This window comes from Lissotriton helveticus, chromosome 5_1, assembly GCF_964261635.1.
Source record: "Lissotriton helveticus chromosome 5_1, aLisHel1.1, whole genome shotgun sequence".
Taxonomy (NCBI): domain Eukaryota; kingdom Metazoa; phylum Chordata; class Amphibia; order Caudata; family Salamandridae; genus Lissotriton; species Lissotriton helveticus.
The window spans coordinates 233,822,572-233,848,066 of record NC_136065.1 but is presented as its reverse complement, the minus strand read 5'-3'; the positions used below and the strand labels follow the sequence as shown (position 1 = coordinate 233,848,066).

The window sequence follows — 25,495 nt, the reverse complement described above, 5'->3', positions numbered from 1 at the left end:
ACAGGACTGGAAGTAACTGTGCACATGGACATGACCCCAAGTAAAGCTATACACCAGACAGGATTACAAGTAAAGCCGTGCAGCGAGACAGGACTACATGTAAAAGTATCCACTCTGATACAACTATGCATTAAGTGATACAGCAGTGTGGACTACACGTGAAGCTATGCAGCAGGACATGACTACCAGTAAACCTATGCAAATGCAACAGAACAAGAATAAAAGTACAATTATGCACAGATACAGGACTACATGTAAAGCTATGCACGGCAACAGGACTACAAGTAAATATATGCAGTGCAACCGGACTAAAAGTAAAATCATGCACAAGTAAAGCTATTCACACGAACAGGACTACATGTAAAGCTATGCAAAGGGACAGGGCAACAAGTAAATGTATGCACTGGTACCAGACTACAAATAAAACTATGCACTGGTACAAGTAAAGTTGTGCAATGGGAAAAGACTGCAGGTAAAACTATGCTGTGCTACTGGAGCACAATTAAAGCTATGCACAGGGACAGGATAACGAGTAAAGTTATCATCAGTACAGGGTTACAAGTAAAACTATGCACTGGTACAGGACCACAAGAAAAACTATGCACAGAGACAGAACTACAAGTAAAGATATGCACTGGTACAAACCTAAAAGTTAAATTATGCACTGGGACTGGACTGCATGTAAAGTCATGGACTTGGACATGATTACAATAATGGGGATTTGGGGGGGGGTGGCCGACCACCGGGAGGCATGCCCCCCTGGGGCATTTTGGGGCAGTAGGGGGAGGGGGGGACCCCTGGCAACAGAAAAAGGTAGGTGGGCTGGTTGGGCTGGGGGAGGGCAGTTGGGCGAATTTTTGACTTGTTTTGGACTGGGATCTATAACACCAGACATTTTGTGTCACTGCCCACCATTTTGGTGTGCAGTGACACAGCAGCCGGTTAAGGCAGTTGCGGGCAAGAGTTTTTTCCCTCCCTCCCACCCTCGGTTACGTTTTTTTTGTAGTAGTTTTTTGTAGTTTTGCTTGGGATGCGGTGGGTCTGTGGGGGTTTTGTTGGAAGATGGTGCACCGGTGGCTGTTAGGGTTGTAGGGGAGTGCTGTCGTGTCGCTGGAACAGGTGCTGAAGCGGTGATCATTGTGGCGCTTTTCCTAGTTGAGAAAGGGGGGTATTTGCAGGAGGCCTGGGCTGTTTCGGTAGGTGGTGGGGGACACTGAGGTCATTACAGTTTGTGGGTAGGGGGGTAGGTTGCAGAGGGGATGTTGTATGATGTTGCAATGTTGGGGATGCATTTAGGGGTGGGGGTTATGGGGCTGTCAGGCAGTCGTTTATTTAGTGAGCCTTAGTTTTGTTCGGCACAGGCCAAGGAGGGGAATCCGCAGGGTGCACCTGATTCCAATAAAGCGGCCTTTATCACACTATTCCTGTGTCTGTGGTCGATGCTTCCCCCCCCTACTGGTGGGCCCCAAAGCTTTGTACGGGGGAACGCAAATACAAGTAAGGCTATGTACTGCTACAGAACTACAGTAAAAGGTATATTCTGGGTTTGGACTACAAATAACACCGGACATGACTACACATAAATATATGCACTGGGACAGGACTGTAATAAAGGTTTGCAACGGGAGCACACATACAAATAAAGCTATGCCCTTGTGGAGCACTACTTTGTAATGCTATGTCTGGCCAGGAAGGTTAAGTGAAGCATGGGCTAATGTAATGCAACAAGAAATTAACAACTAGTTTTAGTCTACTTAGTGTAAAATTCAAAGATGCGAATTTGTCATGTCAGAACTAGCACTAGAGGAAATTTTTCATCTGAAATCAAAAGTAAAGTATACGGAGATAAACGTCTCATTACCTTCGTTTTTCATCCTAAAAATTGAGTCGCTGGGTACTCCCTGTTCCAAGGAAAACTGTGTGAACTCTTCAAACAAACTCTCCCGCAGCTCCGGAGTCCTGCCTGGAGGTGGAACACGAAGAGAGTGAGAGGAAAAGAATTGAAACCGAGAACAAGAGAAAAGCAAAGAGTGAGAGGCCTGATAGTAAATCAAAGAGAGGAAAAGGATCCAAAGAGAGAACTTCTGTATGATTATAACATTTGATTTGATTTATAGATTTGTAAAGCGCACATATGCCCAAGGGAGAGAGGCCAATACAGTAGCTACGAGGAGACAATTTCTGCAGGATATACTACTATAAAGGGCAGAACATTATCGTGGACCATAAAATCCACCTCCTTGGACAAGCATTTGTGCAAAGTTGGTAGAAATTTGTAGAAACTAGACAGAGAACCTCTGAAAATAAGAGTGGACTTGTACAAAAGTCTTGAGAACATCATAAAATGTGAACAAACAATGTAGGTGCTGATATGATCTTTAGAATGAATATGTTTAGGGCTTTACAGGGAAGTGAACAAATCATTATAGACCATGGGTAGGCTTTTTAGAAAGTAGACACAGGCACGCTTATTATACACTCATTCCTGAAATGAAGTATGTCATGCCACCTCTCAGTGCTTTTGGTGAAGGAAGCCTGCACGTCCTGTTCTACTCCCACATGTATGATGCTGAAGTGGAAATAAGTCTCTTCAGGCTGAGAGTAACCAGTCCATGCATATAGTAACTTTTCTAAGACACCGATTGCACACAGTTGCAGCCATTATTAATCACGGACGGGGACCACGCGGGGAGGGGTGTGGGTGGTAAATATAATCATAATTTTTAAAACGTACCTGTCTGCCGGCCGCCCGCATTTTCTCGCCTCCTGCTCACCTGCCTCTGGCAGGACCAGGAAGAAGGCAGCCACCCTCCCCTCCCCTAAGCCAATCACAACACTACAATGGCAGCATTGTGATTGGTCGGGGAGGTGCCCATCCAGGCGCCCATGGGAGGTCCATTTTCTCCCTGTAGGCTGCATTGCAGCCTGCATGGAGAAAGGGCAGAGTGCGCATTACTGTTTTGGGCAGCCCCAGAGGGCCGACCAAACCAGTCATGTCCACTCAGGAGTGGGCACACCTCTCCTTCCCTGCCCAGCCATGCTTGTAGAGCAGCATCGTCCACTCACCCACCTGCAACCAAATGCTTCTGCTTTCTCACAGTGGGAGAAGCAGAAACATAAAATGGTAGTTTTACCATTTTATGTTCCTGCTTCTCAAACTGTGAGAAAGCAGTTGGGCAACGCTCCTCCGCCCTAGTGGAGGAGCCGCCCCTGATTGCTCATTAGTGTGCCTTTCAAAGGCTGCTCCAATCCCTCTTGGCTGCCTTACAACTCTGTAAGGTTGTGGGTGCAGTTACCCCTGCACCTTCAGCGCCTGTATCATCGGAACTATTTTCACCATCATCACTTCTGTAAAATCCTCTTAAGTGCATCTTACATTCCTTTGCTTTTCGCTTTGAGGGTTCCTTGTTACTTCTATGAATTGTTCGGAGTATTGCCAGCTTAAAGAACTGTGTCCTTACATTTTTTCTGCAAACACATACTCTTTTCACTGGGGACCAATTTCTTACCAGGAATTTTGGATCCTCAGCTGTGTCACCAAACTACAAGGGGCCATTCCTCATGGTTTGGGCATTAGTTTGAGTTAGCACTTGGGCTTAGAACAGAGCTCTGATCTTGAATGATGTCTTCATTTAACTACTATCTGGGATCTGCTGATGCCTATCCCTTCACACGAAATTCTGTGGACAGTCACAGAGCATTTCTCAAGCTTAGGATGCTACTCTACTCTTCTGCATAATCATTTTTAGATTCTCATTCAACCCTTCTGCTATATTTACCTACCAGTAAATGTCTCTCAGTGACCTTTCTCCAAGCACTGTAATTGTGATTGCCTGGGTTAGCAGCTGGAAACCCCTGGATTGGTCTTTGGTAACCCTGGCACTGCCCTTGCTCCCCCTGGTCTCAGACCCAACAAAAGCAGAGTCTGGAACTGAAAGGTAACAGGGCTATTACAGCAAATTCACATTATGTAGCTAAACCATCTTGCACTTCTCACAACGCCTCGAGGAAAGTCAACCCCCTAGTGTCAACCAAAACCCCTGATACTTTTCAAAATTGACTTTCATGTTTTCCTGCAGCAAATTATGGCAAGCTTCCCGTATCTTCTCTAGTAAACTTTTGTAAAAAATATTTTTATTGCGTTTTTTCCAACTTCTTTTGTCTTTGCAGAATGCCATCACAACTTTGTAACAATGTATACAGTGTGAGATAGGAAGCTTCCAGTGATTTGTAGAAAGTAGGTAGGGAGGGATCTAGGGGAAAGCTAGGAAGACTAGTGTGAAATGTGTAGTAGGGTAACAGGATCTGGGTACACTTTGTAGAAATTTGACAAAGGTTTGCAGACAATGTATAGTGCACAGTTGAATGTGTGCACAGTTTTTGCTGAGAGTGGACTGAGATCTCAGTTCCTTGTTTATAAAGGTATCTCATTACCATAAAGTTTCACAGTTGTTGTAGTCTCCCCTCCTTTGGTTTTCCGCATGAGAACGATGGCGTACTCATCATAGTTGGTGAACACAACATAGGATTCGATGGTCATTTCCCACCCTGTGGAGAAGAAAACAACATTTTAACTTTTGAATAAAGCACCTACTGTGAGGAGGAAGAAAGAGGCTTAGGACATATACGTGAGTTGTTTTCTTTAAATAATGAAACACTTCTTTGAAGAGGTGGACAGGTTCTGTATTTTGATATAAGTGCCCCTGACATTTATAGAGCAACTGAACATATGAGGAGATGTTAAAAAGACTGTTTTGTCAGCACAGTTTTGAAACTTTTAGTACATTGGGCAGCACTTCATTTTCGTCCAGTGGTTTTGGCCACAACAGTCTCACTCAAAGGCCCTTTACCAACAGCTGGCTGAGCCTTATGCAATTTCATGTGTGATTTCAGGTGTTTACACAGCTGATTCTGAACTACAATCTCCATTATTTAGCAAAAAATTCAAGAAGAGAGATTGGTAAAAAAAAGCAGAGATTTTGGGATCAATGGAATGTTTCTTGAGCACAGTAGGAAGAATAGCTTCCGTCCATTTATCTGGTACTAAGCCGGAGAGGAGAGATTCATCTATTAACTAGGGCAGGATCATCAAGCTAACTTTTTTGAGTTGATGGGTTGGGCACATGTCAGTTGGCAAAGAAGAGACAACTAAATCAAACGATTTTAAGGCAAGCAATTCTGAGATTGATCATGTACCTTAAGAGAAGGCCCAATTATCACATAAGTAGCTCCAAATGACAATGGGATATAATTGACTATGTCATGGATCTTCTTTTGAAAGAAAGCAGATAATATAGGATAATAATTTTTCTTCAAATTAAAGACTTCCCTGGCTGGATTCTGAGATCCTAATATCTGCTTATGGAAAAGCATAGATGTAAACTTTTTAATGGTTTTGTTTTAGGATTTTAGGAGGGCTGATTATTGAGATTTCTGTTGGAATATGTAACATTACAAGGCATGCCATTACATTGCATGCCGTTGCAACACCAACCATTACCCTGACTTTCTGTCGGGGAGCGCTGGAAGATGGAATAGATTAATTATCTATTCCAACTCCAGTGCGTGCAACAGTTGGGAAGGTGTTGGAGTTAAATCCAACACCTTCTACCCACTCCTACACACCTTTTTCGTTGCAATGGCATGCGATGTAATGGCAGGCATTGTAACGGTTGCGTAGTAAAGGCTGTTTCCCTTTCTGTTGTGGCTCATAGTCCTTCTGCTCTCTCCTTCCCTTATTTTTTACATTACCTTTTAAAACCCTTTAGATCCTCATTGAACCAATGAGTGGTGTTTTTTTACAGCTGGGTGTAGACAATTTAAGAAGGATTGATTGGTTTAACAAGGTAGAAAGCAATGTATCAAGTTCGAATTGGAGGTGGGGTTGCCTATGAGGGTATGACAGGGTGAAGTTAACTATTTTTCCGATGCCTCAGGGACCAGCTGTTTTCAAGGTCTGGTCAATAGGCAGTGACCTAACCCGTTGCACTGCATGGGCTCACTCCAGTAGTGAGTCAGCATGGTGGCTGTAAAGACTCAATGGGCAATGATTTAAATTATAGTACTGCTTAGGCCTTCTGCCGCAAAGTGAGTACACATGAGCTTGTAAAAACTCAATAAGCACTGGCTGAATACGTAGTGCTCCATGATGCAGAGCCTGGAAATGTCAATTAATAAATATTAAATGAGAAGTATTTAACCAATAGTGCTGCATGAGATTCTTGAAGCAGACAGTGAGCATGGCAGCTTATAAATATCCATTGGCATTGACTTAATTTATAGGATTGCACGGGCCATGTGCAGCACAGCTTGATAGGCTTCTAAAGTCTCAATGAGAAGTGACTAACTTAGTAATGCTCTGATTCAGACTGGGGTAGTCGCACTTTCTACCCCATTCTGATGATGATTTCAAAGCTCAAGTAGATGTTTACGTGAGGTCAAGAGGTGTGAAAACATGATGTGAAGCCTATATAGCTATTAATACCAGTTCTTAGGCTCCGTGGAAATGTCCAGTTGTTTCTGCAAACCGTGTAGCTTCTTTGCAAGCATAGCAGGAAGCAGCAGTGTTGCTATGCCACATTCCAGGACTATGACCACAGCAGTACATTATGGCACCTCTTTTAACTAGGGTTCATGATCCAAGCATACCGCAGTGAATCTCTCACCAAGTGACCTGTAGTCTTAGAGTTAACATATACAAAGTAAACACATAATACTCATAAACATTGAATTATTAAAATAAGCTTACTAGGACTGTAGTAAGTAAATTTCCCCGGAATGTTGGTTTTCTGATATATGCCGAAGGCTGTAGAACATACACCTTGCCTGGGGAAAAAACATTAAAAAGTGTTTACATTTGCAACTAACATTCAACCTGTTTCAGTGTGACTGGAGTTGTATAGCGTATGATTGACACAACAATAATTTAGCTGGAGGTGTGTGTTTTGCAGCCCTTGCAATGCTCACGTCATGGAATTTCTGTCTGCTAAAAGCAGATTCTAGCTGGTTTTGCGTATGCAAATGCGTCAGCGATTCCAGGACTTAACCAACGCACTAGAACAAGACATCCGACATTGGTCCACAATGGCCACTTCCTTTCAAGTTTATCAGAATATCCTGCACTGATATATTTTCACACAATACATTTAAATGAAGCTCATTAATACAATCAGTATTTATCCTGAAAATCTGGCAGGCCCCAGAACAGTGTTGGAATTCCCTCTACTTGAACATGGATGGAGCAGAGTATATGTTAGAGTAATACTGGTTGATGTTTACACAAAATTCTGGTAGTTATTTTCTGGACATAAACATACCGGAGTAGAGTTAACTGTACATGTTCGTGTTCAGGTGATCAAGTATCCTGTTACCCTAATGTGTTTGGCCATCCTCAAATGCTATACACACAGGGTCTAATTCACAAAGGTAAACTTAGACCTGAGAACTAAGTTCAGACCCGAAGTCTAAGTTTAGTCCTGAAGTCTAAGGTCCCAATTCACAAGTCTAAGTTCAGTCCTGAAGTCTACGGTCCCAATTCACAAGTCTAAGTTTAGTCCTGAAGTCTACGGTCCCAATTCACAAGTCTAAGTTTAGACCTGAAGTCTAAGGTTCCAATTCACAAGTCTAAGTTTAGTCCTGAGGTCTAAGGTCCCAATTCACAAGTCTAAGTTTAGTCCTGAAGTCTAAGGTCCCAATTCACAAGTCTAAGTTTAGTCCTGAAGTCATCGGACCAGATTCACAAAGTTACACTAGGCTTCAGGTCTAAACTTAGACTTCAGGTCTAAGTTTACCTTTGTGAATTGGTGCCACAGATGCTGATAAGGTAACTTTTCTTCTTCAGCCGATCACTGAAAAGCTCCCGAGCTGGTGTTAAGGAGCAAGGGATGTGCAATGAAGGTAATCCTGCAGCTCAGTGGATGGTGGGCAGAAGGTGAAATTTGAATTCGTGTTTGGGAAGGATGTTTTGGGGCTGTCTGCCATATGTCTTGCCTTTTGCACTGGGTTCACCATAGCTTACCTTATTCTGGTGCTGGTTGTGCTAAGCTGGTCACTGGTCTCACCAACACCCATCACCAGCGTACCCATGACAGACTTATCCTTGTACTGTTTTAGCCACGTGCAGGTTGAGCCTATGGCAACATCGTACCATTTGCCATATATCTGTGGAGACAAGAGAAACATGTTAGGGTAGCTGTGAATCTTTATATACAATGTTTAGATGCCATGAACCAAAAACCGAGACTCATATTCTCACATGCCTTGCATTGTAGTATATATTTCATTCACAAGAGCACACCTCTAGCCCAAAGCAGCCCTAAAAAGTTATTTTCAGGTGCTGTGAAGTCGAATAGTGAAGAAAACATGGAAATACAGCCTCCTAATGCCACTAAACTTTAAGGAGCCGTGGAGAATCACATGTTGACCTCGATGCCTCTAAGAGGATTTTTTGGGATTGCAGTAAAGTTCCCTTAACCCATCTTTTGGGTTGGAACTTTTGTGTCTTGTTGAACATGAATAACTGCTGGTAAATGCAGCCACTCCTTGGCCATGCTTCTACACTGTGCAAGTTGGCAGCACTTTTCACCACCCAGGAAGTTGTTGGAGAGGGTTGGACGTAATATAGTTATATATAAATGACAGTCCTGCCTATGCTGCCTTCCCTATCATTTGCTTTGCTGTAACCCATGACAAGAGAGATAAAGCAGGAACTTGCATGGATTGAAAAGTAGAAGATACACAGCTTGTACTTACAAAACTAGAGAGCCCTGTGTACTCATTGGGGCTGCCCATGGACATCATAGATCACTTACTCATACTCATTGCTCTTACTGACACCATGGCACAAGAATGACTTCCCTGGTTGATGTAGCTCACCCGGAAGGACTCTTGATTTCGTGTGTGGGTTTCTTCCAGGGCCGGACTGGGAATTTAAAACAGCCCTGGCAAAAATGATAAACTCACCCCCCATGTGCAGACGTGCTAATGTGTGCTATAACTAAAGCAACTCTTTCAAGTTGCCACCTGGATCGGTTAACGTTCACCACCACTCATGGAGACTTCAACCGGCCTCAAGTGTCAAAACTGGCCTCCTGGGGCTACAACCTTCCAAGTGATTGCCCGCTTGCCCAGCTGGCCAGTCCAGCTAAGGTTTCTTCCGGTGTCCTTTTCTCACTGTCACCTTGCCCCTGCTATACTGCTTCAGTTGTTTGGCCCCATGATGTGAGAAGCTGGTGTCAGGTGGGTTACTGGCAATCAACAAGTTAGTTTAATTGGCTTAGATCTATAAAAAACCTAATTCACTCATTATCTTCTGAGTAAGAATCGCCATGGTGGCTACACATCTCTAAGTCTAGCACAGTTACACTGTAGTAAATGACACAACTTTCTTTTTTCTGTCTTCTGTCTCTTCCTCTCATTCGCTTTTTAGGAAGACGGTATCAGAAACTAATTTACTTTTGCCAATTTTTCCTTAAGTCCTAAGTGAGAGCCTTGCATTTTAGCTTCCGCAACTATATGATCTGGAGGTATGGATGATCTATCTGCTGACGCATGTCTGATTCTGAAAATGCTACTGACAACCTGAAAGAGACAAAAGTCTAGATCAACTTCGGTTGCCCCTGGCATTCCAGCTGGAGGCAAGTACACTGATTCTTTCTGCTACAGTTACAGATTGAGCAGTTGAAAAAAAGGGGGAAATATGTACCACTGCAGAACTGGGATCAATCCAAGATATTCCACTCTCTAAGAGAGTGGCATGGTCATGCTAGTTTTCATACCCAAGAGACTGTTCTGTTTACTGCAAAGGAAGCTTAGATGCAATGGCGTGGGCACCTACATTCATTTGCTCATTGTAGTGTTCCACTTCATATTCCTGGTTGAATTCTACGTCTCATATTGCTCTGTCTACTCGGTGTCTGCTCATCTCAAGCTCTGCACAACGACCAGTTCTATCTTGAAAATACAGTATTGAAAGAGTCATATTAACTTGAAACTTGGCCCCCAAAAGTCTTAATTACACATTATCTCTACAAATAAAAATTACTATCTTTGTAACAATTGGATTGATGACATGAACACTCTAGGGGGTATATTCACAAGGACTCAACTATGAATTATTCCCACCCTAACGCAACAAATGTGGAGATAGAATTAACACCCCATTCACAAGCTGGTGCAAACTGCAGATATTGCCTGTATTGCCGCGATAACTGCCCCAAAATGTATCTCCACGGTGGACATCACCAACTAACCCTAATGAGATGCAGAGTAGGCGTACCCGTGCAAAAAACTCATGAAAAAACCAAAACACCACTTTCACAACTAAATGTCAGCTCTGCGATGCGGACCACAACCACGCGATAAGCCACGGTAGCTGCAGGTATTTAACACCTGCCTCCTGCAGGTGTCAAGCCAGTCGACTACCTGCAGTGGTCTAGTCTTTTCGTCCTTTCTCCCACTATATTTTCCTTTAAATAGTCTCTTCCGGTCGCAGCTCGTCCTCCGATACACTCCATCGGCGAGAGACGAGCAACGACGTGGATCCTGCAACTTCAGGTAATTTAGCGCTGAGACTTAACCATGGGCCTTTGACGCGATTGGTTTTCTTCTTTAAACCTCGCCCCCTCCGATACCCCGCTCTACATTCCTGTTACAGGTTCTACTCCAAACAGATGTATCCGTCCTTCTCACACTCCTCATTACCAGACGGCCACACCACGGCTGTCGTGAAACCCATTAACCGGGTTGGAATTATCACCGGTCACTCAGTAAGTGGATATTACGTTTGACCAATTGTACTTTTATACGTCTTTTCGCACGTGTTTGGTACCCCTTTATCGCTGACCCTAGATTTTTTCTCTCTTTCCCTCATTTCCCCTCAGATTTACGCTCTACACTTTTTACGGTAGGCTGCTTCCATGTTTTTCCAACCGTTCAGCTACACGCATTTCCCAAGCATGCTTCGGCCACCCCGTACTTTCACTTCTTTTTCTTTCTTTACCTCTGAGCACGCACAGAGCCGCATATATTTACTGTGATGGTTTAGCAATACTACGTGATGTATTAGCTTTTATAACAATAGATGATGGGTAGACAATCCCAAACCGTTAATCGCCGAATCTGCACTGTTTCGCTGCGTCAAACGCAGACCGCTTGGTTTTGTAATCAACAGTTATTTCTCTGATGTCACGTTTCCACATCCGTGAGCTCACAATTGAACTTTGTCAAGGGTTAGAACGTTTATGTAGATCTTACGTGTTTTCTTACCACTTGTTATGCTATTTGACAGCTTATCACAATGTATGCTCCTATTCCTTGAGAAGCACTACTGCTGTATGCTATCCAAGTGAATCGCTTGTTGACCAATGTCCTTTCACCATATTCCTTGAGAACTACTACTTCTGTATGTTTTCCAAGAGAATCAACCGGTTCTTAACTCATCCATGTAGTTTAATACTTTAATTTCCTTTACTTTTTACACTTTTCCGATGCATCCGCCTTTAGAATTGTTATGTCCAAAACGCATTTCCATAGGGTCTCCACTGTAAGAATGGTGTTACATCGGTCACCCCACCCAAGTCACCTTTCATGTTCATTGAGCTGTGGTCTTATTTGTAACTTACAACTAGACTTTTTATTCTCATGTATCACATTGTTCCCAGCCCTGAAGAGTCACAGGCACTGACCTGTTGATGAAACACGTGTCGGATGGCGTTTTGTATTCCTCATGAACATCTTCATATAAAACAACACTTAAGAAAACCAGCGGTGTCATTTGTATGATCTGTTAAAAACTGTATCAACCTTTAAATCTATACGTGTGCCCAGGATTTGTTCATACCTGCAGTATGCAATGGAGCCCCCACACAGCCACACCAGAAGAACAAACAACGCTATGGAGCTACTCATCATGCACCTCGGAGCCCCAATAAGCCACAACACCCACAGCCACCACTTCCAGGACCGCCACCACCACAGGACCCGGACACCCACCCCCCCGGACCACCACAGAAGCAGTGCAGAGTAAGACAGCGGACCTACCAAAAATGCACCAGTCTCACAGACTGTGCAAGAGTCATTGCCCACTACAGGCTCAAAAGGACAACCACCATCCGGATCACGGCCCACATCGCCTACTGGTTGACAGTCCCAACACAGCGTAGAACCAACATCCCTCCGCGGACAAAGTTGCTGGCTGTCCTGCACCTGTTGGCCTCTGGTACCTTCCAACCAACAACTGCCTGAGTTGGAGGGGTCTCACAGCCAGCCCTATCAAAGTTCATCACACCTGTCCTGGATGCCATCCTCAGCTTCATACCCCAGTACCTTCACTTCCCCCACACTGCGCAGGAACAGCAGGAAACCAAGCAAGACTTCTACACCATAGCCGGATTTCCGGGCGTGTTGGGGCAATAGACTGCACACATGTCCCACTTGTGCCCCCTGCGTATACAGCACACCACTACCGTAACAAGAAGCACACGCATTCCATCAATGTGCAGGCAATAGTGGACCATCGGGGACTCTTCACCAATGTCGTCGCAAACTACCCAGGCAGTGTGCACGATTCCTACATCTTCCAACAATCCATTATCAACCAGCGCTTCCAGAATGGCACATATGGAACTGGACTGCTCGTTGGCAACTGCAAAATCAACACACCACACATCTCAAAGCCACCATCACACAACGCACAACTGTGGGAATGCACATGTGACCAAACCACATACAACATGTCAAACAACATGTCCACCGACCAGACCCGACAACACCACTCCAATGCCTACTCCTGCACACAATACAGCCATATCATGGCACCACAGCCACACAACAGCTAAACCTGTGAGTTGTAACTACGATTCAGGCATGAGGTACCATTTCAGCCTAAAGTTGGATTTGTACCCTGGAATGAGAGGCCACATTGTGTGGTTGAGATGAGATTACAGGATACAAGAGAGAGCTGTGAAGATGGATTTGAATTTATCACTCACAAATTTTCCAAAAATATGTTGAGTGTTGTTTATATCTTCATTTATACTTTTACTAATTGTATTTATTTATGTAATGGCTATAGAGGGCTCTCGGAAAATATCACTACGTCTACGCACTTCATCATGCTACCACTGTATTCCGATTGTACATATTATTGTATTGTAGGCCTCTTCACGGGAGTCCAAGCTACTGTGCACTAAACCCAACTAAGCCGAGGGCCAATCTTAATTGCACTCCAGTGAGATACTCTCAGATATTTACGATCATCAACTGCACACCTCATCACCCACAGAACTTACAAATGTCTGCATTATGGAGGAAAGTTACTTAGAGTGCAAAGTCTGACACTGTGGAATGCCCTGAAACCAAACCTGAGACTGGAGCCAAACTATGGGCCAAAGATTCCGATCCTATGTTTGCGATTGAAAATTATTACTGGCCATTTACAAACCCCATTTTAGGAGTTGGCATTGTCTTACCACTCCTAAAATGGATTTGGGAATGCATACCGAATCGGTATTTGGAAGGGCCATGTCGTGGGTATCCAATGTGTCAATACTGAATTGGTTGTCCAATGTATCAATGTTTTGCAACAGTAATTCTCGTTGCAAACCATTAAAAAGTAGAGGCGGGTGAAGCACGGAAAGTTCAAGCCAAATGCCTGGCTCTGAGTCAGCTCGAGTTCCTCTTGGAACGTTGAGCCCAGAAAAAGCTGAGCTTTCGTGGGTGGTGACGTGGCCACGGGGCTACGGCTGCTGACCATGTACCATAGAGGTAATCATGACCTTAGCACCACATGTTGTGAGTTCTGGCAAATTTCACTGTACTAAAAAAATACATGTTTCGCGGCCAGTGTCTCTTGTGAATAGCCCGTAAGTCTTATGGTAAGGTTCTGCCTGTAACCTGCACACAAATCTCATACTCCAAGAATTACAGAAAATCTGTTAGCCTTTGATGTCAGAAAGAGATACTCATCTAGTGACTGAATTGGACAGTGTGAAAAAGGAAACTCTGGGATCACCCCAGCCTACCTGCATGAACAAATTCCATGAGTATTGTTATCATGGAGCAAGAATGTTTCTCAATGCTTGTTAAAAAACTCTCATTTTCTATAAATATTTCTCCAATAATTTGATTTACTAAGGTGAAAAGCTTCCATGTGTTAAAAAAACCCACAAATACTATCTTGAATTTTAAGGACACCTTGTCATATTGTACATATTCTAACCTGATGTTTGTTGCATGATTTACAGCCAGATATTTTCAGGGCTCAGCTTGTGCACAGGCTCCTAGAGCCAGGCCCCACCCTTGGCTCTCACTGTTAAATTGTTGGCTCGTTCACCTCTATTGAAAAGTTACTGACTCCTGGGCAGCCGCGGCCGGTATGGGAGTACCTGCCGGGCGGTGGCGTGGGGAGGGGGAGGGTGGGAAGTAGTAATATATGGATTACGGTCCTTAACAGGTAAGTAAACATATAAATAAATAAAACGAATTTCGTTGCATGCACTGCATCGCATTTAGTGATGCAGTGCACGCAACAAAATTCATTATTTATATGTTTACTTACCTGTTAAGGTCCGTAATCCGTACATTACTACCCCCCACCCTGCCCCTCCCTCTCCCCAGGTCACTGCCCGGCAGGTACTCCCATACCGGCAGCGTCTGCTCCTGGGTTTGTCTGGTAACTCATTTACAAATGGGAAAGTGTTCCTTTTGGACCCCTTCCCCTTTGTGAATTTTTATAAAAGTTCACACAGGACCACTGTCAACTATCAGTGAAGCGTTAGAAAAACTAAAAGCAGATCTCTTTCAGGTTGCTTTAAAAATATATATTTAATTAAAGACAATCATGGTGGCCTTGCAGGCCACCATCCCTTTGGGTTGCACCACATTACGGGGTCACAATTTGCAACCTGCCACATGAACATTCATGAGATTGGTAGGATTGTGACCCACTCCCAATCATGTTTGCACTATAGAAAACACTGAATGAATATGTTATGTTATGTTATGTTAATATCAACTTATAAAGCGCACGGGTCACCCGTATGTTTCATGGCGCAGAGCATGAAGAATGTTGCAGCAGAGTTACTATGCATAGACTTGCTCGAACAGTCACGTTTTCAGAGCTTTCCTGAAGCCCAGCCTAATTAAATAAATATGGATGCATAAATCGGTTCACAAAATTGAACTCCGTAAAGCCACCTATTGGTTGCAAATGGCGACCAGTGCAATGATACATCTGGTCCTGTCTGCACATCAGGAATAATCTGAAAACTGAGTTTTACCAGCTCTTCTATAACTGACGTGTACTTTCATGGGGTTGCACCAAAGAAAGCAAGATTGAGGCCTCCTCTACACTGACTGCATCTAATCCCCTCTTCACCAATGCATATCTAGGGCTGTGAACGAATCATAAGGCTACACACAACAGTATACAAAACTTCTTAATACATAAATAAATTGTGCCTGACAGTCAGTGCAGCCACACTGGGTGCCATGGTCGAGGGGACGCCCTTCGCATGTAATAGCAGTCTGCAGGGATCTTTGTGCACCTGGCATTTTTAAGGGGCTAATGACAGTAGCATGATATCTCTGTTGGTTAATTCACTTAGTGGAGAGATCTGTGATTGGTCTAGTCATAGTTTATAATGTTCCTGCTGCAAAGCACAGCGTGTAACATGCAGGTCACATATTTGTATTTTGTGTAGATAGTTCAGTGGGTTTACTTATTTTGTCACAAAGATCCTTTTGTTACATTGAATCCATAAATTACAATCCGTGTGAAAAGGACATTTCTCTATTAACTAGCCTCAAAGTGCTGCATGCAAATTGTAAGGCATGGATCCCAATTGTTTTTTCCTCATATTTTTGTTATTCTATGGTTGTGAAAAAGGGTTCCTTTCATTAGCAATAGAATTTTACTAGAATGACACCCCTAATTATTGTGTTACATTTAAATCCTGAGTTTAGAGTGGATTTGTTAACATTTTGTGCCAGGTTTGCATCACAAAAGTGACGCAAACCTGGTGTATAGTGTTGTTTTGGGTTTCACCTTCCAATGCAAATCCAGAATTGCGCTTGAAAATAGCTGAAAGTAAAACAAAGTAACACTATGCTCTAGTTTGTATCAAGGAGGCATACCATGGGTGGATCGTTGTCATTCGCTCTCACCAATCCATGGATTTTGATTCTAATCCCTATAGAAACAATTTATAAATAAATAAATAAATAAATAAAATAGTAAAGGATTTGCATTAAAAGATTACACCTCGTTGAGATAGGCATCAAGTTAGAGAAAATATTTATTTTCATCACATTTTTCTAACTTTGCATGTTTGCTGTGCAGTGCAGCACACATACAAAGTGGAAGAGTATTAAACTTCGCCAAAACATAAAATGTTGTGCTGGAAGGGTACCCTTCCAGAATAAAACCTATGGTTGACATCACACACACACACACACACACACCCTTGCACTATTGTGCATTTGGTGTGAACTGGCACAAGGCAGTCTAAGGTACGCCATAACTAGGGCAGAGAGTATCATTCCCTATACATTGATTTACTCACTTGTCCCACTCATTGCATGTCTCTGCATGTTTGTGATGTAAAGTGCCCTAACACACTACATTGAGATGAGTAGCGCTATAAAAGAAATACATGTGAGAGGAGCTAAGGAGAGATGAGGGCCTCATTTGTCGCTGGTAGTAATGGATTCCGTGAAGAAGAAAGTCGTGGGTGGGCGCCAAGAAAGATTGTCCCACTGGGCGCCACCAACGCTAGAGCAGGCCCTGCTGTTTGTGTACAAAGCCGGACATAGCTACCCAAGTAATGCGTCTGCCATTGGAAAAAGTGCCACGTGCCAGGCCCGGCTACAATACTCAGTGCATACCTCTTTCAAATTTAAGGAAGGAATATCACAAGATGTGTTCGTTTTAATAGTATTTCTTGCATTTATTATTTGCATTCATATATTTTTTGTTGCAGTTTCATGCACCTAGTTCAAGGCCCCTGGGTCGTTAAAAAACACGGCGGTTATAATAAAAATATGAAAATAAAACGTTTAAGTAAAAACGCTTGGACCAAGCATAGAATACAGAATAGGGGGTTGTTATTATAATGGGAGTGTAAAGCCTGAGTATATTAAACAATAAAGCAGCAGGATCTGCACAAGGTGAATATTCCCAATGTGCACCAGAGGGACAAACAAATACAAGTAACTAATACGAAGATAATTTGATGGTTTATCAAACTATTCAGGCAAATAGTAAAATGGTAAATAGAGATGTGTGAAATACTCTAACATCCTACATTTACTTTTAGTGGGTTAACTTTCAACTTTTTTCTGTCCGTTATACCTTTAATAACTTTTTAAACAATAGATTCGTCTTTTTTTAAACTCCAAAATACCATTGCTTATATAATGGTTTTCTTTGTTCCGAAGGTTTTGGCCGGTTTGATCAAATCTTTGCTTAAAAGACGTTTCTTCTTTGTTTTAGAAGTGAAAAAAATACTCAATTTTTTATGAAGACTTCTTTGGAAAACACATATATGCACATATCTAGCAGCCCCTGCCTTGAGAATCATGTTTAACTGTAAACAGGGGCACAACATGTATTTGCAGCTGTATGAACGAAAAATTCCGTTAAGTTATTGTTTCAAATCTTTAAAATGTCGATAGAGTGGCCTTCAGGGTCACTCCCGAGGAATATGTTTGTTTTATCTCATGCTGTTGGCCAGGGCAGGCGCTAGGCATGGGCAGCGTGGGCGGCTGCACAGGGCCTCCCACTCAGCCCACCAGCATGGGGCCACGCACTGGTGATGTGTCCTGTTGTTTCCCTGGTGATCTATTTAAAAAAAAAGGTGTCGCCTTGATTAAGGTCCATTGGAGGGGGCCCCCTCCCCGGGCCTCTCAGGGATGGTGTCTGTCTGGAGGCATAGGGGAGGGAGACGCTCCCTCAATTGCAAGGAGACCCTTCACAGACACTGTGGGGGGGGGCATTGTCCAGCATTTTGGCGCCCCCCTCAGTTTTAACTTTTAGACCACAATCAATCCTCACACCTATCGGACTGAAGGTGTGAGAAATGCTTGTGGAGTAAAAGTTAAAACTGTGGGGGCGCAAAAATGCTGGACAATGGGCCCCCCACAGTGTCTCTGAATGGTCTCCTTGCAAGGGGCCACTTATCTAAATTAGAGGGGGCCTCGCACGTTGCCTTTTAGCCCAGGGCCTCGCAAATCCTAGGACCGGCCCTGCTGTTGGCTACTTGGTGTAGCAATCCTTCTCTGATGGTGTGCATTCTTTGCAAGATGCGCTATTTTACTTCCCAAAGCACATTGAATCACGAGATATTAAACGAGTCATCTCACCTGGAGGCCAATTACACATCTGCCCTTACCCAGGAAATCGAGGTAACGCGAGGCGCCTACAAGTTTCCTACCTACGGGACAGCACACTACAATGCCTCGTGTGGTTTTTAATCGCGTTCAGACTCCCGTCCTTTCTGAGCTCTGGAAATAGCAGGTGTTACTGCTATCCAGTTTAATGGGGCTAAGCAATTTACCGACCGAGGAAGGATGAAAGTAGAATCTGAACTGGTTTGCAGATCACCGCCTTTCTAAGCAACAGGCGTCTATAGCAGCGGTTATTAAACAGGATCGACTCGGGTGCGGAGAGTTACTCGCACCCAGCCCCTGCCAGTGCCAAGGAAACCCACCTAAATAGTAAATACCATGGTGCAGATTTACAAGTCCCTTGCGCCACTTTTGCGTCATTTTTAACATGGGGAAAATGACGCAAAGTGGCGCAAGGGGCTTGTAAATCTGCCCCCGTGAACGTAATAGAGAGGCACACCACCCTTTCCTCGCACGTGCTCGAGGGGGGTGGCCGCTCTGAACATGAGTTATCCGTACAGGGGCACGCGCCGGGGCAGGGTCTCCCGCTCACCTTGGGCAGGTCGAAGTTCTCCTGGGTCTGGATGTCCGGCAGGGCCTGGATGGGGTTCGCGCGGCCAGGCCTCAGCCCGACGGCCACCAGACACAGGATCCAGTGAATGGCCATGTCTTCTCAAGCACTGATGCTGGTCAGCGGGGAATGACGGTGGTGGTCGGTGATGTCTGTCTGCAGCGCCTCTCTAGCTCAACTGGAGCACAGGGGGCTTCAGGTGGGAGCCCTGCCTCACGTCACCGCCCCCGCGTGACAGCCCAAACTCGTTGGCCAATCCCACTGAGGCAGCCCTATTGATCTGTTCTCCCATTAACTATCTGAACCCTAGCTGGGCATGTATGGGGAGGAGGGAGACAGGGTGGCATCAAAGCCAACCCAATCCCGGGTATTTCACGAACTAACACAAAGTGGTGTTTCATGACCTGCGTCTCTGTGAATTTGTATTGTGATTTTAAAAGTACCTTTGATCTTTATCTGCACCCGAGGTTGAAAGATACAGGTTCCAGCAGTTGGTAAATGATGTATAGGCAACGCTCACCTCCTCATGACCGACCTCAAGTTCTAAGTAATGTGTTTGTAAGATGAATTCATCTGTATTTGATGTCTGCATTACATTTTTACGTTACAGTGCTATGTAACGTAGTTCTGATTTGTGTCTTCATTTATCTGACATCAAGTTTCATTATTTTCTTTGATGCACTCTAATATATTATACACTGTGGAAATTAAAAAGTTTAATTCGTCAATTTACGACCTGACCTGCTTGGGTTTCTCTGCAGTTTACCTATTGTTGTTTCTTCTTCAAATGTATAAAGGTGGCCTACCCAATCCCCAAACACTGGTAGTTGCCATGTCAGTAACAGCACAGTAGATTACTTGAAATATGGCTCATATGCAAGTACTTTATTTAATAGAAGACAAACACTGCCCGCCTCTGTAGTGTGACTCCGAGACTTTGGACATGGTTAACAAAGCACAGGGTTAAAAAGTCAAAATATTACTCCAGCTGCCCAAACAGCACTGTTTAACTGAATGGTTGTGGAACCAGTTTGGTTCTTCTTCAAGTGTCCTTCTCAGGCTACCTGCCTTTGTGTAAAGTAATGCTTCCCACAGCAGGTGGCACTGGGGCTGGCTCCAAGCAGAAGTACCCAGAATAACGGTACAATGAAGTGTGAGATCTCTGTACCCGGCTGACATTATCCTTTCTGCAGAAACAAATAGTGACAGACAAAGGGCAGGCCTGGCTTAGAAGCTTCCTTATCCTGAACAAGAGAAGCTGCAGACCCACCAATCACCCCTACAAGTTACCAAAAGCAGTGGTCAGGAATCAGCATCCTCCTCGTGCAATTGTTAAATGTAGCCCTGTCTACAGCCTCTACATCAAAGTAACACAAGAAGGGAGTGAAGAGGTAATGCTCAAAAGAGCAGAAGAGGTAGATACTCCTCCTCAAGTTATATTGTCAAAAACCAAAGGGACCCACCCTTATGGGAAACTATAGAAGTGTTCCTCCAGACTACGTGTGTCTCCTACAATGGTGGAAAGCACACAGCTTTGTTTAAATACCCCTCACCCACCAAAAGGACCCTTGGTGGCATGCTTCATCATCTGGGTCTTCCCGCCCCACTGCAGGGGCGTGCTATGTCCTACGACTACGTGGGAGCACTGGTTATGAAAAACAATACTAAGGGGCCCATTAGGATGTTGGGCAGATCGCCACCGCCATGCAGGCGGTGGCGATCCGCCCGACATCCGTCACCGTCCGCCACCCATTTCCCCCCGCCACATTACAATGGCGGGGGGACCACGGCGGACGTAAACACCGTCCGCCGCTTTTCTACCCGGTCGCCACCGTCAGACACCGCCAGCCATATTAGGATGGCCAGGATCAGATGCCTTGCCGCCACGGAAAGGCATGTGGTCTTCACTTTGGGGGCCCCCTCTGGGCCCCCATGGTGAAGGCGAGGGGGGTGCACTTGGGGGGTACCTGTGGTACCCCCCTGCATTTGCATACGCAATGCGGCAGGCACCGCGCGGTGCCTGCCGCTTTGTGTATGCAAATGAATCACAAGCATTTACAGGATTGCGGCGGGCGCTGGTGTGAAAACCGCCCGCTGCAATGTTATAAATGCATGATGCGCCTGCCACTGTGGCGGGCGCATCATAATATGCTAGGCGGGACTGCCACACAGCTCGCGGGCGGTCCCGTTTTCCGCGAGGATGGCGGGTGGGCAAAGTCCACCCGCCATCCTAATGACCCCCCTAAGTGTGGTGTAGGAGTGTGAGTGGAAGGGTCAGAAGTGAGTGAATGGTGAAAAATTAAAAAATACCTGGCTCAGTGGAAAACATAAATGTTAATGTTCCTTTGAGCTGGTATCGTTAAAAGTGGGGAATGAGATATAGATACTATGCTTTAATGAGCAGTGTCTCCTGTGTCGACATGTTTCGAAGCCCTACCCTGGCTTCTCATCAGGACCTAGAAGAGATCCCTTCTACACTCAAATCAAAACAACTGTGTATTTACATATAATCCTTACTAAGTTGTGCACATAAATTTAACATGCACAGTATACTATACCCCAGAAGGTATATTGCTGAATGGGATTCTTATATCGCCCAGATAATGCCCCATAAGCCTTCAAAACGAGAGGGATGGGATACCTATAATCATTCAAATATCAAGGTTACCTCCTCACAAGGACACTGCCTCGCAGCGGCTCCGTGGAACGAAGGCAGTGTCTTGGTGAGGAGGTAACCGTGATAATTGTGTGACTATAGGTACCCCTGCCCCCCTTTACCACTGCGGGCACAGTTTTACAGCTTTGGATTGGCTTTCCACCTAAACTTGAGAACTACCCAGATTTCTCTGCTTCTTTTTTTGCATAAGTTATGTGTCACTCTATGGCTGAAAGGGAATTGTTTTAACTTATACTGGGTGCTCCCTTGTGTCTGGACAAAGCTATACCTCTCTGAAGAGCTCTAATGAGAGCGAAACACGTGTCAGGGGTTGCTTTTATTCATTTCAGGTTGGGTTGGATGGTATTTACCAATCCAAAGCTGAAATACTGTGCCTGGAGTGGTAAAAGGCTTTGGACATTTAAACCCATGCTTACAAACTTTGCTGTAAGAATCGTAAAAAACGTTGTCCCTTTCTATCTCGGCGTGGATGGCACTGTGCTAATCCTACGCTTAAAGACTTTAATAGAAAAGCAGACATTTGAGGTGAGGAAATTTAGAGTGTCGCTGGTGTTCAGAGTGCTCTATACTGGAGCTGCTTTCCACTTAAACTTGAGAATTACCCAGAGTACTCTTCTTCTTTTTTTGCATATTTATGTGTGTGTGTGTGTTGGTGTATATATAAATATATATATATAGTCACTGAAAAAAAAAGGTTACAGGGACATTATAGTTAGGCTCAGATTTCATATTTACAAAATCTGTGAAATTCAGCAGTTACGGTTACCTGAGATAACTATAACTTACGCCCCCGCAATGCGCTGCTTATGACCTCATATGGTGGGTGATATCACTAATGACATCTCAAGAGACATCAATGATGACATTACTGATGACATCATCAAGTGAGTGTAAGTGTTTTTAAGAGTTTATGGGTTTTAAACATATATAGTACCCTACTACAAAAGTTAAATCTGTATACTAGGTGCACAACTACTGAGTGATACTTCTTCTAACATATATTATGTGAGTGGCTGTTTAACTGTATCCTTGTGTGTAAGTGACTGTATGGGTGTAAAAGTGGATGTGTGAGTAGCTGTGTGGTTGAGTGAGATGCTGTGTGAATGGCTATATTGGTAAGTGAGTGGGTGTGTCAGTGGTTGTATGGATGAGTGAGTAGGTGTCTGAATGGTGTATGAGTGAGTGACTCAATGTGTAAGTGGTTGTATGGGTGAGTGAGTGGCTGTGGGAGTGGGTGTTTGGTTAAGTGAGTTGGTGTGTGAGTGGCTGTATTGGAGAGTACGTGTTTGTGTGAATGGCTGTATGAGTGAGTGGGTGGATGCGTGAGTGCTTGTATGGATGTAAGTGGTTGTGTGGGTGTGTGAGTGAGTGTGTGAGCGAGTGGCTGTGTTGAAAGGCTGTATTGGTGAGTGAGTGGGTGTCTGAGTGACTGTGTAGGTAAATACGTGGGTGTGTGAGTAGCTGTATGAGTGAGTGTGTGGCTAAGTGAGTGGCTGTATGGGGGAGTGACTGGTTGTATGTGTGACTGTATAGGTGAGTGAATGGTTGTGTGAGTGGCTGTAAGAGTGAATGAGTGGTTGTGTGAGTGCCTCTATGGAGGAGTGAGTGGGTATATGAGTACTGGTATGAGTTGTGAATGGGTATGTGAGTGGTTGTGTGTGTGTGTGTGTGTCAGTGGGCATATGAGAAGTTCTTTGGGGGTGTGAGTGGGTATGTGAGTAGTTCTGTGGATGATGTCATCAGTGATGTCATTTGAGATGTCATCAGTGATGTCACTGACCATGTCATGAGTAATGTAATATGTGAGGTCACCACAGAAACTCTTGCCCCGCCACCCCTGGTACAAATTAATCTTTGATCATCTTAGTACCATCCTCTCGTCAAGTGTGCCGAGCTGGGCGGATGATCCAGATGCCGCCAGTGAAGCACAATCCGATTGGCTAAGGCATCCTTTGGATGACTTGATTCTTGCTAAATAATCTAAGTGTCGGAGCACTAAATCCAACCCATGGTATAATGACAATCGAACCAATATGTGTAAAGCTTGTAAGCGGATGGAGCGGGCATGGAGGCATGACTTTGATCCTATATTGAAGGGATGCTAATAGTTAGCCATCAAGAAATACCATAGGGCTGTTCAGAAAGCATGGGCTGTTCATTTTGCTGATGAGATCAGAAACAGCCATAATCCATCCAAGAGGATTTTTTCCATTCTTAAAAATCTAAAAAATTCTGGGGCACCTGTGGTGTCTGCCATCTAGTCAGATGAACAATGTGAGGACCTTGTCACCTTTTTTATAAATAAGGTGGACAACATCTATAAGACCTTCCTCAGGTGGCTACGGGCTTTGACTTTGACATATACTGGCCACCTTCCCGCCAATCACTGAGGATGCACTACATGTACTCTGCAGGAAGGTTAAATCTGGAACCCCGGCTGACACCATGAAGCCTGACCATCTTATAAGACTACTACCTGTGCTTCTTACACCTCTGGGCCAGGTCATTACCATGTCCTTGTCTATGGCTCCGGTTCCCAGGTCATGGAAGCAGGCTAGGGTAATGCCTCTATTAAAGAAGCCCACCCTCGATCCAGCTAAACCGGAGAACTTTTGCCCTATCTCCCTGCTGCCCTGGGCCTCTAAGATATCCGAAGCCTATGTCAATTCCATCATGTCAGTCTATCTGGAGGAGAATAATATACTAGACTCCTCCGAGTGCGGTTTCCTCCCAGGCCTTACACCGTAGTCTGCCCTTCTAGCTGTGACTGAACTTCTGAGAGCAGCACTGGATGAGGGACGTACCTCAGCACTGATCCTATTGGATCTCAGTGCCACATTTGATACGGTCTCTCACCAGATTTTGATACGGAGGTTGAAGGAGGCTGGCATCGTGGGCCAAGCCCTGGATTGGTTTACCTCCTTTCTTTTGGATAAGTCCTTCCAGGTGTCGGCCCCCCTTTCACATCCAGGGTGTATTCCATCAAACAGGGAGTGCCACAGGGCTCTGCGTTAATTCCAACGCTTTTCAACCTGTATGTTCAGCCTCTCGCCGTGGTAGGTGGAGGAAAGGGCTGACTATTGTATCATGTGCTGATGATACACAAATAGTAGTCACCCTCTCAAATGACTGTCTGAATGATGCTGCTAAGTTTTGGAGCGATCTTGTGGACTTTGCAGGGTGGATGACTGCCAACTGTCTCCAGCTCAATGCCAGCAAGTCTGAGGTCTTGCTGGTAGGGAAAGATCCTGAGCTATGGAGCGAACAATGGTGGCCTACCACCATGGGCCCTGCACCCGCCCCCAAACAGGTGGTGAAAAACCTTGGTGTCTGGGTCGAATCGGCGCTCAGTTTTCAAACCCAAACTAAGAAGATGGCATCAACATGCTTTGGTATTCTGTGCTGGCTCAAACCTCTGCTGTTTTTTTTTTACCCTTCCATCCGACAGATGATTGTCCAGGTATCTGTGCTGTCGAGACTGGCCTATGCCAGCTCACTTTACCTGGGGCCAACAAGACAGAGATTTCAAGACTGCAGAGAGCCCAAAATGTAGCCGCCAGAACTCTTCTTGGCATGCCTAGACGCTGCCCCACCTCCGGTGCCATTCGTCGGCTACATTGGCTACCAGTGGCGAGACTGGTGGAGTTCAAGTGAATGAATGAATGAATGAAATGGCTTTTATAACGCGCAACTATGCTCAATGGGCGTCAAGGCGCCTAACTCAAACAACTAGCTAGGGGTAGTCAGATACAAGAGCTTACTGATATGCTTTAATGAAACACCAAGTTTTCAACGCTTTCCTGAAGAGATCAAGTGAAGGCTGTAGTTTGATCTCCAGGGGAAGTGTGTTCCATAATTGGGGT

The 25,495-nt window shown here is 44.5% G+C and overlaps 1 protein-coding gene across 1 annotated transcript in view; it reads right to left on the bottom strand.

The window, feature by feature from the left end:
• The window catches only part of LOC144754379 (protein AMBP-like), a 49,757-nt gene extending 30,619 nt beyond the window's left edge, over window positions 1-19,138 (bottom strand). The window contains exons 1-5 of the mRNA XM_078642087.1: window positions 18,938-19,138; window positions 8,018-8,160; window positions 6,749-6,825; window positions 4,435-4,548; window positions 1,862-1,963 (exon numbers count right to left, since the gene is read on the bottom strand). Of these exons, the coding sequence (XP_078498213.1) occupies window positions 1,862-1,963; window positions 4,435-4,548; window positions 6,749-6,825; window positions 8,018-8,160; window positions 18,938-19,051 (550 nt within the window). The 5' untranslated portion in view covers window positions 19,052-19,138. The remainder of the gene's footprint in view (window positions 1-1,861; window positions 1,964-4,434; window positions 4,549-6,748; window positions 6,826-8,017; window positions 8,161-18,937) is intronic.
• Window positions 19,139-25,495: the final 6,357 nt, after the last annotated feature.